The sequence below is a fragment of the Fringilla coelebs genome, assembly GCF_963513975.1.
Source record: "Fringilla coelebs genome assembly, chromosome: 13".
NCBI classification, from domain to species: domain Eukaryota; kingdom Metazoa; phylum Chordata; class Aves; order Passeriformes; family Fringillidae; genus Fringilla; species Fringilla coelebs.
Genome location: NC_140039.1, coordinates 8,813,213 through 8,829,947, shown reverse-complemented (window position 1 = coordinate 8,829,947; position 16,735 = coordinate 8,813,213). Strand labels below are relative to the sequence as shown.

At 39.6% G+C, this 16,735-nt stretch overlaps 1 protein-coding gene across 1 annotated transcript in view; it reads right to left on the bottom strand.

Annotated features, from left to right (window-relative positions):
* Positions 1–16,735, bottom strand: part of CACNA1D (calcium voltage-gated channel subunit alpha1 D) — a gene marked incomplete at both ends in the record, with an annotated part of 162,208 nt that overhangs the window by 50,483 nt on the left and 94,990 nt on the right. Inside the window, 11 exons of the mRNA XM_084214320.1 lie at positions 327–433; positions 4,630–4,689; positions 7,460–7,589; positions 9,093–9,237; positions 9,952–10,021; positions 10,601–10,670; positions 11,354–11,468; positions 12,916–13,036; positions 14,631–14,838; positions 14,983–15,208; positions 15,791–15,951. Of these exons, the coding sequence (XP_084070446.1) occupies positions 327–433; positions 4,630–4,689; positions 7,460–7,589; positions 9,093–9,237; positions 9,952–10,021; positions 10,601–10,670; positions 11,354–11,468; positions 12,916–13,036; positions 14,631–14,838; positions 14,983–15,208; positions 15,791–15,951 (1,413 nt within the window). The remainder of the gene's footprint in view (positions 1–326; positions 434–4,629; positions 4,690–7,459; positions 7,590–9,092; positions 9,238–9,951; positions 10,022–10,600; positions 10,671–11,353; positions 11,469–12,915; positions 13,037–14,630; positions 14,839–14,982; positions 15,209–15,790; positions 15,952–16,735) is intronic.

The window sequence follows — 16,735 nt, the reverse complement described above, 5'->3', positions numbered from 1 at the left end:
CAGATTGCAGGTGTGCCAATGGCTCAAGAGAAGGGATTTAAGCCTCCTGCAGCTCCAGGAAATCCCTGCTGTACCAATACCGGCGTCATGGGGCTCCTCCTCGCTCTCCTGGGAATGGTGGGAAGCAGTGATTGCTTTCCAGCCCATGTTAGTAATGAATTACAGCACTCTCCATGGAAAGCCCTCCCTCCCCTTGCCAGCCCATCCCTGAGCACTGGCACTGCACACCTACACACCGTGGGGGAACAAAAGGAGCTGGAACACTGACTTCAGTGTGGAACCCCAGAGCAAAAATAAACCATTCACAGTGGAAGCGTAGTACTTACTGAATCCCAAATGATACCAGAGAAACGCCCACAACCAGCAAATCCAGCAAATTAAAATAATTCCTGCAGAAGGACCCTTTATGAAGGAATGCTCCAAAAGCTGTCATCTAAAAATAGAATTGTTACACACTTAGTCTATATTTCAATTTATTCAATTTCACATTTAGGCTGTTTACAAGACACTTGCCTGGAGTGTGAATGCATACAATACTATCTCACTTTCTAAAATCCTTTGAGATATAAAACAATCCCTCTACATACATTAAATCTTTCATTTAAATCAGAAAAATTCTGCTCAAGCAACATCAATAAATATGCTAATTGTTTCTGATATCAACAAATGTTTTATTTTGTGTGAGAACAGATGAGGCTGAGATGATTACCCTGAATTAATTTGGCCTTCGTTAGAAAAATTTCTACAAAAAAACATTTGAGCTTTTCATGTTTACTAAACTGCAGGGTCCAGATTCTGACTCCTAATTATTCATACTATCTTAAGAACAGGAAAGGAGCTGAAAATGTACAGCAAGCGCTTGGGAGCCAAAGCTGGTCCAGAAGCAGGACAAGGCTGTCCTAAGGCAGCAGACAAGGCTATTTAGCTTTGGCTTATGGCAGACATGAGTGGCTACCTTTGAAACACCTGATGACCAATAAAGGTTTTGTATTCTGTGTAATCAGAGGTCCCTACATTTTGCTGTTCTGTGGGGAATATCAAACGCTGCTCTTCCTTTTGGACTTTCTCTAAACTTTCTGTTTTCTGTCCCTAAATTTAAATGAAAAAAGCTTACAAAGTGGATCTCGTATACATCATTTGCAGGTTTCATTAGGAGCCAGTGATGGAGGCTCTATTAATTATGGCTGCAGCCAGCGCTTGGGCAGATGGCTTTGGGTATCATAGAGCTGCATTTGACTCCTAAATCCATCAATTAGACTTCCTACCATAACTGTAAGTAAGCACCAGTTAAAAAATGCACAGAGGAATCCAATTAAACCATCAGATGCACAGACTCACCAGCTGAAGAGAATATTGCATAAGTCTTTCCATAGTTATGGATTAAGTCTGAAACACTGAAACTAAAAACTCAGAACAAAAACAAGGATACCTCTGAAAAACACCTCGTAGTCAGCTCAGTCACATGAATTTTAATTTCTTCAGCCTCAAGATCCTCTTACAGAGCCTGAACACTGAGCTGTTCCTTGTTTTCCACAGGTAAGAAAATTTGATGCCATCTAGGGAATGTCCCATACTGACTGTGCATTTTAATTCCTTTACTTTCTATTCTGCTCCTGGAGGAGTAGGGAAGATATTTTATCTCACTTCCCCTCACAGCAGATTACTACAGCTTTCAAGACAGTTGCCAATGTAGAGCAGAGCTACAGGCAATGGGCACCCCAGTGCACTGCATCCCTGTTCAGTGTGCAGACATCTCCAGGCCTTCTGCATGGCAAACCACCACCACCAGGAAAGGCTGGGCCTCTGCAAAGCAAAGATGTATTTTTTTGGGAAGCAAAAATTAATTAATCTCCCTATTCAGTTGTTAAGCCCTCTTTTTGGTGATCAAAATACTAAATATTCCCAGAAGCTAGAAGACTAAAACTGCTAAAGCTTTAACCTATGCCATGGCATGAGACATTACAGCTATACTATAAAATTTCCATTAAATTAGCTCATTCACTTACAGCTATACAGACTACATCTAAACTCTGTTGGGAGCTGAACACAAAAATAACCCTGAAAACCAAACTAACATCTATCTACAACTGCCCAGTTACATTGCATATGATAAGAGCAGCACACAAAGTTTTATGTAACAACTCCCACAAAAATTAGGTGAATAACTGACATTAAAGTGCAGGTGAGGTACATATCTCCCCATCTTCACATGGAGACTCCTATTTCAATCACCACAAATCCCAGTGGAAGGACCATTTAAACTCTCTAGTAAGTTTAAATGGTGTGGGATCAGCACAGTAGGGGGAGGCAGGAAGCACAAATCCCTAACCTGACCTTTGCTCTGATGTCTCCTCTCCCAAGTTGTCCAAACAGCATGATAAACTGAATTTCAATGTCATGAGGGGAGAATTCTCAAATGCTTTAAAGCAATGTTGCAGCTTTTCTGTTTTTCACATCCTCTTTCATACCCTCAACACTGTGCAATGTGGAAATCCTTGTTTGAAAACAGGAAGAGCACAGGGAGACTTCTTACATGCTGAGAGTTATTCTGGTTTAATGCTTGCTTTTGTACAAGTTTCCTCACTACAGGTGGTAATATTGCCTCTGCTTATCCTAATTTCAGTTTCTTTTTTTTTTTTTTTTTTGCCTGGAAACTAAGGAACACTATTGTTCCTGCAGGTCTAGTTTTGAATTTTCTCCTTGCAGAGCGCTCTCCTTCTGCACAGCTCTGACACTGTGGGAAGCACAGCACAGGACAGGGGGGGCCCCAGGCACAAGCAAGCAAAGCCAGAGTCTGAGACGGGTTAGCAAAGCAGGCAGGTGTCTGTGTCAGCTCCTGGCTGCCCACCACATCTGTATGGCACAGGTTATCTTCCTGTACATGTGAGTGTACTACAGAGCTTCCTGGAGAAACCAGAGTCAGGAGCATCAACACTTTTGGCTGTGATGTGGCTTCTTGTTTCCTTGTAATCTTTACAATTCCAGATTTCAGCAGCCCAAGCTCTAGAGTTTGCTGCCTCCCTTGGATAACTCATAAATTGCTCAGTGCCAAAATCTCTCGCAGTTTGCAGGAATGTTGCTTTTCTTAACCCACCCAGTTATGCCTCTTTATCCTGCCCTTTATAATTCCTCTGCCTCCTAGAAAAACACAAATGGAACTGCAAGAGCTGGAGAGCCTGCTGCTCAGAGCATGTGGAAGTTTACTGCCTTTCTTCTGCCACAGTTGCAATGGTAACATTTTTATGGCTTCCCAAATTCAGAGTTGGGAGCTAGTCTGATTTAATGCTACAGCTCTTTTCAATGCTCTGTTCTCTCTTTTTCTTTGGCCTTTCTCTAGCAGCAAAACCCCTGGATATTTATTTTAGTGTGCTAGAAATAAGAATAATCAATTCTATAGCAAGCTTCTCACTGCTGAAAATGTGAAATAAAGGGATAAACATTAAGCCTGGGAGAAAATTCACAAGCATAAAAATAGCCTATCACTTACAGTACAGCTTATCTTGTAAACAGCCCAAATATTGCACCAATTAGTAATAATCAAATTGCATTGTGAAGAGTATGCACAGCAATATGAGCAAAAGCTGGGAGAAGAGATCTTGTTAAGCTTAATCCTCAACTGGAAATGCATAGTTTATGTACAGATTCTTAGTGTGCCAGCAAGTGTATAAATCAGGGTTACTCAACCAAAAACTTGAGGTGAGAATAAGCACAGCATGAAACATTTATGAATCATGGGTAAATCTCTGAAAAAACATTTTGCCAATTTCCAATGAAAAATTTCACTTCCTTGCTCAGCATTTAGTTTCACGTGATTGCAATTTTTGGTTAATTATCTTCTTTACCACAGTAAATCTTGTACATTGAAAATCTGAGTAACCCCAATAGATATCCTTAATAATCAGCACACAAACTATACATTAAAATGCCAATTTTTGGCTCATGCATGGGTAATACATTTAAGCAAGCATAATTATGCCTGTCTGTGAATTTAAATGTATGCCCAAAATAAATGCAAAGTATCTTAGTGTATAGATAGATAAATGCAAGATATCTTGCAAGTCCTATTGCAAGAAAATAGTTATCTACTATTTTAGCTCTGTGGTTATAGTTCAGCAAAATAAATGAGAAATTACATGCTCCCTCCTTATAAGACTGATTATCTCTTTCAGAAATGCCAGAGCAAGGAGAAGGAAAAGCTCATGCGCAGTGATTTATTTTTCCCTTTTCTGACAACTGTAAGTTTAAAAAGGGTAAAAAATGAATTATTAAACTGATGTAATGATAAAAAATCAGCTTCTTCATGCACCCAATGGTAAAAAAATAACCAATCAAAACTATGAGGAACTGTCAAATAAAAAAATCCTCTAGTTTAAAAAAGTTTAGCTTTGATAGCTTAGAGAAAAGGCGAAGAACACTTCAAGGGCCTTTTCTTGGCAGGTGACACACAAGGAAAATCCTTTTAAACAAGCTTCCTTTAAAAACCTGTTACCTTCAAAATGATCTCAAATGTAAACATACTAGTGAAGACATAATCTGCATACCCTAGGATCTGGAAGGTAAACAAAAAGTTACAAACATTATTGCTAAAGCTGCTTTTGGGCTAACAAGGATCAATTAACAATGCATTACCTTTAACAGGATTTCAACAGTAAAGATGGCTGTGAAAGCATAGTCAAAGTAACCAAGTATCTGCAAGGTATAATATGTGCCACAGTAAGAAATCCATCTCTTCATAATTTTCACAACTAAGACCACATACACAACACCTGAATTAATCTAAGTAGACAGATGGAGGATTTAGACAAAGTAGTTTAAAATTCCAGCTATTGTGCAACCATTTCTATTTGCTTATAAATTGAACAGATGCCACTGTGCTCAGGTATTAAATTTCACCCCTCAATAATTGACAGGACCCAATAGGCAACAATTTCTTTCAATTCAGACTTTTCCTCTACCAGCTTTCACAGATACTTTCTTCAGCCTTTAGTAGACATACAGAATCTTAAACAAAAAATAAATGCTTATTAATAATGTCTGTGTTTTTTACCAAAGTATTGCATCACAAAATAAAACTTCAGTGGCTGCTTCTAGAGTGCAGATCACCCCACCTTCTGCTACATGATATTGTTCCTGTATAGGCTTGTGCAGAGTGTCACAAAGCAAATTAATTAATAACTAATCACTTAAAACAGCACCACAACTCCTTTTCCTTGAAGTGGGAAGATACAGCAGTGATTTCTTTGTAGGAAATCTAAAAGAACCCACACGAGCTGCACAGTGATATGAAGTTTCTAAGAGGATTGTGGCTGTGGGATTGACCTCACTGCACAAGAACAGGTATTTCAGAACCACCCAGATCTAACACTAACACCTAAATCAGCAAACTGCAGGAGGCTGGGAGTTTAGTCTCAAGGATCCAGCAATCCATCTAGCCAACAGCTGTGCACAGAAATATCCTTCCTGCAGTTCAACAACTAACCAAGTGGGAAGGAGAAATAAAATAAAGAGACAATGCACAAAGAAATTAGTCATACTAGATTAAATAAAAAGAAATAATTTTTCCCCCATATTCCGTTGAATATCCCATCCTGCTGTCCCTTGGTGTGGCTGAAAAAAATAGGCAAATGTTAAAGCCATATGACAAAGATTAAGCAGTAACCAGTTCACTCCAGACTTAAAATAAAATTTAAAATATTTGAAGGCATTCCAGTTTGTAAACTTTCATTCTGTTGCTGACCTGGCTGATGGAGGGAACGTGAACCCTCAAGGCAGTAAAAAGAAAATGATGCAAACCTGGGGCATGTGAGAGTGCTTACAACGAGAGGGCAACACCTTCCTGAAATCCCTCACACATATTGTCTGTGTCCCAAACAGAAATAATCTTTTCAGTTACCACACTCTCCACTTACATTTTCCTAATGCTCCTCTAGTTGCAAACACAGTTATCAGCCCTTGAAGCCATTTCTATAATAACAATTTCAGTATTCTCCACCAGCTCTCTCCCATTAGTGTGATTTATTTATAGGATTACATTGGTCCAGCTTTGTAGATAAGGGAAGTACACTGCTCTGCTGAATAGTGCATGAAGAGTGTCTTTGTGCTTTGGCCTCTTTTTACCTCTGGAGAAAGTTTTAGCTTCTTGGTTTTTATTAAACTTACTGGAAAAGTGTTCAGAGAATGCCAACAGCCTAGAGAAGACTTTCAGAGGTTGCACCAACACCAGCAAGAGGCAGCGAGATACAACCTCTGCAGCCTCAGCAGGGCCACCTGTCCTGCAGGATGCAGGAGAGTTTCTCTGTGACATCTCTACAGATCATTTTGTACCTAAAACAGGAGAGGGCTGGAAGTTCTGTCAAAGCATCCCCAAAGTCCCCATGGACCACTACCAAGCTGCACCATCTCAGCCATTTCCCACCTAACCCAAAGCAAACCCAACTCACAAGAATGTGAGAGTCTTGCCATGCAGCTAAATCAAGTGCAACAAGGCTAAAAAAGTCCATGGTCATGAGAGTGGATTTATTTTAGTTCCTGTGTCTAATAATTGCAATTTTGAGTAACAGTTAAGTCTTCCACTAAATGAAGCACTTAAAATGTGCTTAAACAAATTCAAGAATTTGTTTTGGGAGAGCACGGGTGTTTAGTCCCCACATAAACTACAATTTTACCTATTTATAAAGACATTACTGAAATTAATGTTTTTTAGGCTGAAATGGCATTTTTCTCTGAGTCAAGGCAAAAGCTGGGCATGCTCTGATCCTCCTCTTACACGTGAGTTTAGAGAAAAGTGAGATTGGTTTCATTTCTGATGCAGCCAATCAAGGATCCAAATATCTTTGAGTCCAAAGTGGGATAACTCAAACCCCTCAGAGTGGCCACAGAAGCTTCCCTGAGAGAAAAACTCACTCCCAAAAAACTCACTTCCCTCTCAAACCAGGACAGGAGGTAACACCCACATGAATCCCTACACTCACTAACAGAGGGATCATCCAAGTGCCCCAAGGCCACTTCATAGTGTCAATGAAGAGAGGACACATCAGATTCTGTTCCCAACATGATAAACAGTGATCATTTTAACTGGCATTTTTAAATCAGCATCAAGCACTGTGAGGCAGTAAGGGTGATTCAGGAATTGCACATCAGGTACTCCAGCTGCAAAGTAGGGAAAAATATGAAAACTATAGATATTATATTCAGCTTGAGAATATTTTATCCTGATATATTTATAGCCACAGAAAAAACATTATGTAAATAATAAACACTTCTAATACTGACAATGTTCCATCAATTAAGTCCATTGTCTTTAAAGATTTATGCTTCTTAGAGCAAAAGGAATATAAATGTATAGCTTGAAAAAGAAGAAGGAATGTTTTTTAACATGAAAACTAAAAACAAGGCACTAGGCCCAAAGGATTGTATCTGTGAGGGTATATTTAGCTTCAGACAAAAATGAAGGGCTTACATTATTTCGAAAAGAGTGGCTGCGAATTGGATCTTCTGCTGCTAAGGAAACACTGCTCAGCATGATGAAGACAAGGATGAGATTGGTAAAGATGTGGTGATTGATAAGTCTGTGGCATCCCACTCGAATTCTAAAGAGAAGATACAGAAATACAGCATTTTTCAGAATTCAGCAGATGGTTAATACACAACGTGCTTTCTGTTACTCTGCCAGCACTGATGGAGCAGAGCAACAATCAGCAGCTAGAAGCAATGAAAGTCCTGAAGCCACCGGTCTGATTCCTTAGAATGTAAATAAATTCAAAATCCAATTCAGCTGCAGTGAAGATGCAATTAAAGCCCTCTGGGAGGGGTTGGTTTCTGTTGGGTTGTGAACACCACAAGCTGCAGTGCTTGTAGCACTGTGCACATGCAGTCACAGGTCAGAAAGACCAAGGATAGTAAATCATTCCAGATCCCCAGTTCAATTTGAGTCTCACTGAAGTTGTCATAATTACTCATCTTGAGAGATGCAGCTTAGGCTGCAGATCTCCTTGTGCTACTTAGGACTCAACTCAAATCAGAATCTCTACAAAGATTTTCTTACAGAATTACAGGACACGTGGGTGTTGGAGGCTCCAGAGCTGTCAGGCTTTAGCCACATGACATGAAGTGTAACTGTGCATATGCTTAGAGTCCCTGAGCCCAAAGCAATCACAAATACAGAGCAGGTCTGGGATTAAACTGACAGAAAGGCAGGATCAGGCTCATAACTGACTAACACTGAGGTTGTCTAAATTCTGCTGAAGACTCAGAAGGTTCTTGGCTAAAATCTTTCCTCCTGTTATTAAGTAGATGATTGGAGTGTGGTGTATCTTAGTTAAGCAAATTGGCCATTTTAGACTAAGAATGCATAGTGTTAGTTGAAGCTGAAAGCAATCTGAAATGTTCAACAAACTTAATGATTTTGCATCCAGAACATTTTATCTTGATCTTCTTCTAAACTTGATGGCCTCTACCACTGAAAGACAGCATTCTCCCATGCCAAATAAATATTAAGGACTTCTACAGACTAGTCAAGCTTGCTGTCTTCACCAGGGTAGAACTCCAAATGCTCTGGAGTTACACTAAAGTGGTGAAAGATTCACTGCCCCCCACCAAAATCCAACTATTACAGTTCTTGATTTTTTTGAAATAATTTGTCTTTATCTTTGATGCTTGTCTGAATCTGAGAAATGCTGTTACCCTAAGAGGAATATGTTCAACCTTTCTCCTACTTTTCTCTTCTTCTGGTTTCTCCTCCACAAAGGTTACTAGGGTTACTAGAAATTCTGTCTCATGCAGAAGATGTTCAGATCTTTTATATCCAGAGACTAACATAGTACATAGATAATACACCTCAAAGGATACTTTGCAGACATGTGAAAACTCAGACTACATGTACAAAATACTATTATCTTCAACAGTGGGAAGAAAAATAAGATATTTTTCTAATTCTTCTAATTTACCAAGTAAATGAGAAAATGTTAGGAGGGAAGCCAATCTCTTCTCTGTTGAAGGCACTAGATTTCTACTCCTGCTCTCCCTAGAAGGGGGTCAGTTCCTTCACTGCTAAACCCTGATGTCTAAATCAATATTTTTCAAAGTCATATTACGGGTTGGTGCTGCTGAAGATGAAGAAGGCACTCCCTTCAGGGATAGGTGTTATCTTCTCCTTCATGTTGAGCTCTGATATCCTGCGGGGACGTGGGCCTGCTGGTACCTCTGGCTCATCCTCCTCATCTTCTTCATCTTCACCTACTTTAGATTAAACATTCTTTTTACTACAAACTAAAAAATATCAAGGTTTTGTTCCTAACAATACAAAAGTATAGCTTGTATGAGAATACACATAGAAGATATACATTCCTAGCACGACTCTAAAAATCTATGAACACCCAAATGTGGTCACAAGCTCACACAGGGTGCTGTGCATGGGTGGGTGTGTGCATGAGTGCATTAACTGGCTTTGCTGGTCCTGAGCAGCCTCACTGGGGACTGCAGGAGCCCCAGTTCAGTTCAGCCCTGTCCAGGCCTGAGCTGAGTGCTGAGCTCTGGGCACTGGGTGAGCACTATGTGCTCAAAATTCAGGACAGATTTCTGTGCCATGCATCCAGACAATCAGGCAGAACTGATTTTCAGATAAGTATGTTCACTGGGCCAAGAAAAAACTGACCAAACATCATCAGCCCTGGAATGTCTTCTTTTGCCAAATGTTTCAGAGAAGTTTAGAATTTGCTCTCCCATCCAGATAGTGTTACCAAAACAGTCCTGAGGCTCACAGTATTAACTCTCAAATGCTGCTTGTACTGTCTAGGAAGCTGCAGAAAAAGATAATACTTAGGCCCATTTATCCACTGATAAAACAGCACAACTTCACTGGCTTCAAAGGAATTGATTTAGTGCTCACCAAGAGTAAGTTCAGGATATTTTAGCAAACAAACCTAAATGTGTTTCTAGTTAGTGTTCACATACCTGGTACATCACAGGGGGGATAGGGATCTTTATCCTCATCCTCTCCTTCTCCATATTCTCCAATTGTCACCTACAGCAATGAAAGGGATGGACAGGAAGAAAAATAAATTTTAATATAGAGTATAAAGCCCACAGAAAGCAAAACAAATAAGCCTCTGAAGTCAGAGAAGTGAGTTTTCTGAAGCAGAGTAACTCTGAGAACATAGGAGAGGTGACATTTTATTACTAATTTATCAAAAATTATTTTTCTGTATCCACATTTCTCTGGCTGTGTAAATCACAATAAGAATAGAACCAACGCATTTTGATAAAATCTACCAAGAATGTTTGAACATTCTAAGATCTCATTGGACTTATCAAGCAAAATACCTACAAGGGCCCCGAAGAAAAAAAATCACATTTTTCTAACATTAATAATTTTGTTCTCTGTGAGCTTCCGCTCTTGGGATATCCTGGAACCAAAAGGATTTTTCTGGTTTAAGAGACACTGTGAGGATGCAAAGCATCAGAACTAAGTTTCCTTTGCCTGGGAAAAAATGTAGGGATGATGGGCTCATAAAAGGAATTGTACAATGCACAATACAAAGTGCTCCCTAGCAAAATCAGTAAAATTGTTTCTTAGAAAAGAGACAAGTTTTAGGATAAACACCTTACTATCCTTGGGCTTCTTTTGGTCCCCTTCTGACTTCTCACTTTTTTTATTTTCCAGACTCTCCTTTCTACAAAACAATACAGTAACAATTACAAAGCATGCCATGTAAAGACAGACAATTTTAAGTGAATTATACCAATTCTATGAAAAGCTGAAAGCCTTCTAATAAAATATTTGAAATATTTGTACAGCTGTAGGTGTCAGAGCAATAGAATCTACTGCATTTGAATGCAATGATCCATTTAAAAGATTATTATTTTGAATATAATTCCAGAAGTTAATCCCTAAAACATTCAATGCATGATCATTACTCCTTTCTAGAGGGATAAACTGTGCCCTTGGACTCATACAAACAACTTTCATTGACTTCAACAGGCTTGCACTGATTTCAAAAGAAGGTTTTTTACTTGTCTATATAAGGCTTAGAAAACTGATCCCACAGGGAGCTGTGCACTGGCAACAACAAATAAATTCTTGTGCTAATTGCACAATAAATCCAACTGTTGCAATGTTTAAATATCAGTTGGTTTATCATTACATTCTTAATTCACCCCAATTACTACCTAACTTTTATCTAAAATTACATTGTTTGTCTATTATTTTAGTGTCTAGACAAACCCTTTCATTTTTTTCCTGAGTCCAGTACATTTTTAAGTTGCTAAGGACATTCATATAAAAAGATCCTTATGGAAGAATTCAATACCCTCCTCCTTCCCTCTCCTGCTGGTTCAACATGCCCATCTATTTTACCTCGCATTCTTTTTCCTTTCCTTTTCTTCAGCTTCTTCTTTCTGAGCTGTATTTAGACTTTCAGCATCTGCCAAGTTATCCACAGCAATGGCCAAGAAGACATTTAGCAAGATATCTATTTCAAATCATTTTAAGGACATTATGCCTTACCACACTTGTGTGGTTTATTATCAGCATAAACACTGACAATGTGAGAGATATAAAACACATGTTCCCAACCTACAGCATGGAGGATTGTGATGCTGGAGTGTACTGCAAATAGCAAATATTTAATGGACCAGACTGATACTGGCTGTAAAGTGAGCAGAGATCCATTAGGGCCATGGGTTTTTAAATAGCAGAACGCTTGAGGTATTTTTTAAAATAAATGAAATTCAGCTTCATGCTAGCCTGAGCAAGTCCATGAATATGAAATTGTCTATCATATGTGAAGACTGTTCAGGCATTTTGAAAAATTCATTTTTATAATGCACTGTCTTCCACGTCTACAACAATCTCCATCAAATTCAGCTCTTCAGTCCATACCAGTTAATCACAAATACTGATACAAATACCAAGCAGTACTGAAAATACAATGGTTTTGCCCTTTCACCACCTCCTGACCTTTTAAGAACTTCTGAGAGTGGCAGTGGCTTGTTTCTACATGGGGCCAAGGAAGCATTTCCAGATCCCTGAAGGCAGGGAAGGGGAATGATGTTGCAGCAGATTTTTCCCAGCTGTGCAGGGTGTGTGCCCAGGGTCCCTGGCTCACCCCCAGCCGTGCCAGAGCTCGGGGCTGCACCGAGCCCTGGGGAGGGAGGGGGCATCATTGCTGCCCATGGGGTCCTGCCTCTGGATCCTCAGGGAACAAGGAAAGGCCTGGAGATCCTGCCTCTGGTTCCCCAAGGAACAAGGAAAGGGGATGGCTGGGAGATCCTGCCTGTTGTTCCTCAGGGAACAAGGAAAGGGGATGGCCTGGAGATCCTGCCTCTGGATCCTCAGGGAGCAAGGAAAGGCCTGGAGATCCTGCCTCTGGATCCTCAGGGAGCAAGGAAAGGAGATGGCCTGGAGATCCTGCCTCTGGATCCTCAGGGAGCCAGGAAAGGCCTGGAGATCCTGCCTCTGGATCCTCAGGGAGCCAGGAAAGGCCTGGAGATCCTGCCTCTGGTTCTTCAGGGAACAAGGAAAGGCCTGGAGATCCTGCCTCTGGATCCTCAGGGAACAAGGAAAGGGGATGGCCTGGAGATCCTGCCTCTGGTTCCTCAGGGAACAAGGAAAGGCCTGGAGATCCTGCCTCTGGATCCTCAGGGAACAAGGAAAGCCTGGAGATCCTGCCTCTGGATCCTCAGGGAGCCAGGAAAGGCCTGGAGATCCTGCCTCTGGTTCTTCAGGGAACAAGGAAAGGGGATGGCCTGGAGATCCTGCCTGTGGTTCCTCAGGGAGCAAGGAAGGCTCTGTTTAAAGGACCCAGCACGTGCAGAGAGCCCTTGCCCGTGGCCATTTCCCCCCTCCCAGAGGGATTTCCTGGATGTCCCGGGCACACAGCCCCGCTCAGAGAGGTTTCCAGCCAGTGTGAAGGATACAGTTACCGCAGATGAAGAGGATAATGAAATATATGCAGACGATCATGCCTGAGGATGAGGGACCACCGTATGCCATGATGCCATCGTACATGACAGCATTCCAGTCTTCCCCTGTTAGGATCTAAGGAGCAGATATCAGGAGATTAATGGTAACTCAGCATCAAAAGTCAACAGAGAAACACTTTTCCTCTGACCACACTACACAACTAACCTTCTGTATGCATAAAGCAATACCATGTTCTTTTCATGCACTGTTTTAAAATTCCCATTTAAACCTCTCCTGAAAGCACGGGTTTAACTCTAACAGATTTCATTTTGTGCTATGCATTTATAGGACTGAGCTTCAAAGGCAAAAATAATAAAAATTAAATTCTATTGAAATTTTATTGATCTTGGCAGGCCAAAGAGCCCTGGTTTTCAGTAATGCCACTTATGTAGCAATGCCAAAAAATGTCCATCACTTAAAAATCAAGTTAGAATACATTTTAAGGTTCCTTTTTTCTTCTTTTTTTAAATACTGGCTACAAATCTGTACTATGATAAAAATTCTGAGTATTACAATGCAGGCTTTAGGGACACTTCATATATTTCTCCAAAATTATCAGTTCCATCCTGAGAAAATATGTAATTCTCATTCTCCTTCCAAGCAATTAAATGGCTGATTAAGAAAATTAAATGCATGCCATTTTCTAAAATTCTTTTTTGGAGAGCTAAACTTATCCAGCTAATTTTCATTGCTGGTAAGCTCCCAGCAGTTTGGTTGCTCCTGAGTGTCTTCTAAAACTGAAGGAATCTCCATTCCTTTGAAAATAGACAGCCTAAAATCTGAATAAAATCTAACTCAGCTGAATTGGAAAGTAAAGCCTTAAGTTTTTGTATGGGCAGTGTCAGGTCAAATGTGAACACATTAACCCATAAGGAAATTTCTCATTAATATTTCCTTATCTTGAAATTAAATTGAAAGATTTTCTGCTTGCCCTGGGCAAACACCAGATGAGACTTCTACCAAAGTGACAGAAAGTTGACATCAAGGTGAATCCTGCAGGGTCAGCTTTAACTCTCACCTACAGTGGCTGCAACCAAATATTGTGGTAATGTATGCAGCCAAGTGTGAAAACGGTGAGCAAGATAAAAACAAATAGCCTAATTCCAGTATCCAAACTGGGAAAAATAAGCTTTAAAAAAGCATCACAAATAAGTGAAAAGTGTACTCTAAGTGTGTCCCTACCATTTCACTAGTAGTAGGCAAGTTTGCATCAAGATTTTAATAAAACCTGGTCTCTAAAGAAATTAATGCTTATTTTTATGTTACAGTGATATGACCCCAATGTAAATATGCACTCTTTAAAAGCTTATTATTTTTTCTTGCTTGAGAACAGTTGAAATGTTACACAGCTAATGAAGTTAAAGAAAAGAACTTGATCAAAATAAATATAACACTCCACCTCTTCCTCTAGTCATGTGTCTGATGGACAAAGGAGATTTAACTCTGTGAGGTAACACGACAGCTATGTTGCATAGATAGATTAAAGAAAGTATGAAACAAATGGTACAAATGGTGCAAAGTTACCAGAGTACTGAATTGAATGAGAAGAATGCTACTTAAAGTAAACTGAATAAATAGTATTCATGATTTCATTTTCAGGCAACATGATCACTTACACAGTTTTGTTGATCAAAGGTAAAATGTCTCGTACGGGATGAAAGAAAGTTACCTGGAATACAGTTAAAAGGGCTTGTGGAAAATTATCGAAGGTGCTCCGTTTTGTTTGAGTTTCATCAAAATTAAATTTGCCTCCAAACAGCTGCATTCCAAGCAACGAGAAGATTATGATGAAGAGGAAAAGCAGAAGCAACAGTGAAGCAATGGACTTCATTGAGTTTAACAAGGATGCTACCAAGTTGCTCAGGGATGCCCAGTGCCTATAAATTAAAATGCGTGTGTTAACACACACCAAAAAAACCCCAAACAAAACAGTAAAAGAGCAGTGCATGATGAAGTATTACAAAACAATTGCTGATCACTCTTCAGCTATCCTTAGAATTAGCAGTATTAGATAATCTTACCTTGTTACTTTAAAAATACGCAGGAGACGAACACAGCGAAACACTGAAATTCCAAGGGGTGACATAATTTCCAACTCCACCAAAATGGTTTCAACAATGCCACCACAAACAACGAAGCAATCAAAGCGGTTAAAGAGAGAAACAAAATAGGCCTGTAGGCCCAAGCTGTACATCTTTACTAACATTTCACAGGTGAATAAAGCCAGAAGAACTTTATTTGCGATATCTGGAACAAAATATTAAAGAAAAAAAGATTCTGAATTGCCTCATAGATTCCACTTTTATTTTAACATATCAGTACTATACTTTCTATATGAGTTTGCAGCTTTTTGCCTAAAAAGGAAATACTGCTTTTCTTTTATGTTGGCCTGTAGTTGGTGCTTAAGTGGCAAAAGTTACACAAGGATGCAAAGCTTCCTGCCAGCTATAAACTATTCATCTTTCCAATCTGTTGAGCAGTTCATGGTTCCTCAGCTCACAGCTTGAATCCACACTGTAACTTAAGCAACCAGCCCACAGCAAGTCCTGCTGTGCCAGTTCCCACTTCCTCCTCATCTTTCAAGCCGAGTTTCATGATAAAAGTACAGTTATTTACAATTTAGCATTGTCAGGTCTGTGCTGCTGCATTACTCAGCTGTGTTACAGCTATGGAAATCAAAGACCACATTCAGTCACTTCTTTTATCTCCCTCTGGCTGGGCTGAATATCCTTCAGACAGCAAACAACAAAATGGCAAAGTACAAAAGTAGCCACTGGTAGAACGCAACCACCCGTAGTCAAGACCAGGACAAATAATTTTTGACTGTACCTTGGATCTGGGTCAGCCAGTCAGGTTGATTGTAATGCTCTGATGAGATAGTTAATGTGTTCAAAAAGACCAAGACAATAACAAGCCAATAAAATGTGACAGATTTTACTGCAGCCCTACATTTTCTTCTGTTAAAGCGGTTCCAGCGACGCCAGCGTCGACTGAAAGTTCAAATAAAAATAAATTTATTATTATATGGAAAACACATATGACCTTAAGGAGAGTGTGGTTTTCTTCTGTGTAGAAAACAAGTGCCATTGCATTTGTGTGAGCAGGTGTATTTTCATAAATATGTGTATAATACTTCAATAGCTGTGTAAGTCATCACCAGTTGCAGATTAGGGACTGCTAATGTGTTATTCCTTTTTTTACATTTCCTTATAGATTTCTATAGCTACATCTTCTAAACCACAACATTTGAAGACTTCAATTGCCTGTGACATAATTCGATTAAGCTGCATTTAATATCTCATTGGGTAACAAAGTATATCTATCTTTCCAAGGCCCCATACACACAATAGCAATAAAGAAAAGTCAATGAATCAACGCAGAATTCAAATTAAATTCAGTCTAAAAATGTAGGCTTTTAAACCACAAAGAAAATTCTGGCAGGATTAAAAAGAATAGGAACGCTGAGGTCACCTTTTAGAAATCTACCCTATAACATCAGAAACCTTCTTTAGTAATTCCTAGAGATTTCTACTGATGTGCACTGAAATTGTGTCAGTGGGCAAATGTCTGTGAAATAAATAAGAGTGACAAGCTGAGGCTGCACCTTCATATGAGCTGGATTCACAAGTGAGGATATATCCTTGGACTCTTAAAACTAGATTTCTCTGCTTCACTTCTGGGAACTGTTCAAGCATTAACTAAGTTTTCTTTGTGCATCTTAAATTTGTACTCGTAGTAAAGGAAATCAGCACTGGTTTCAGATATCAGTACAAA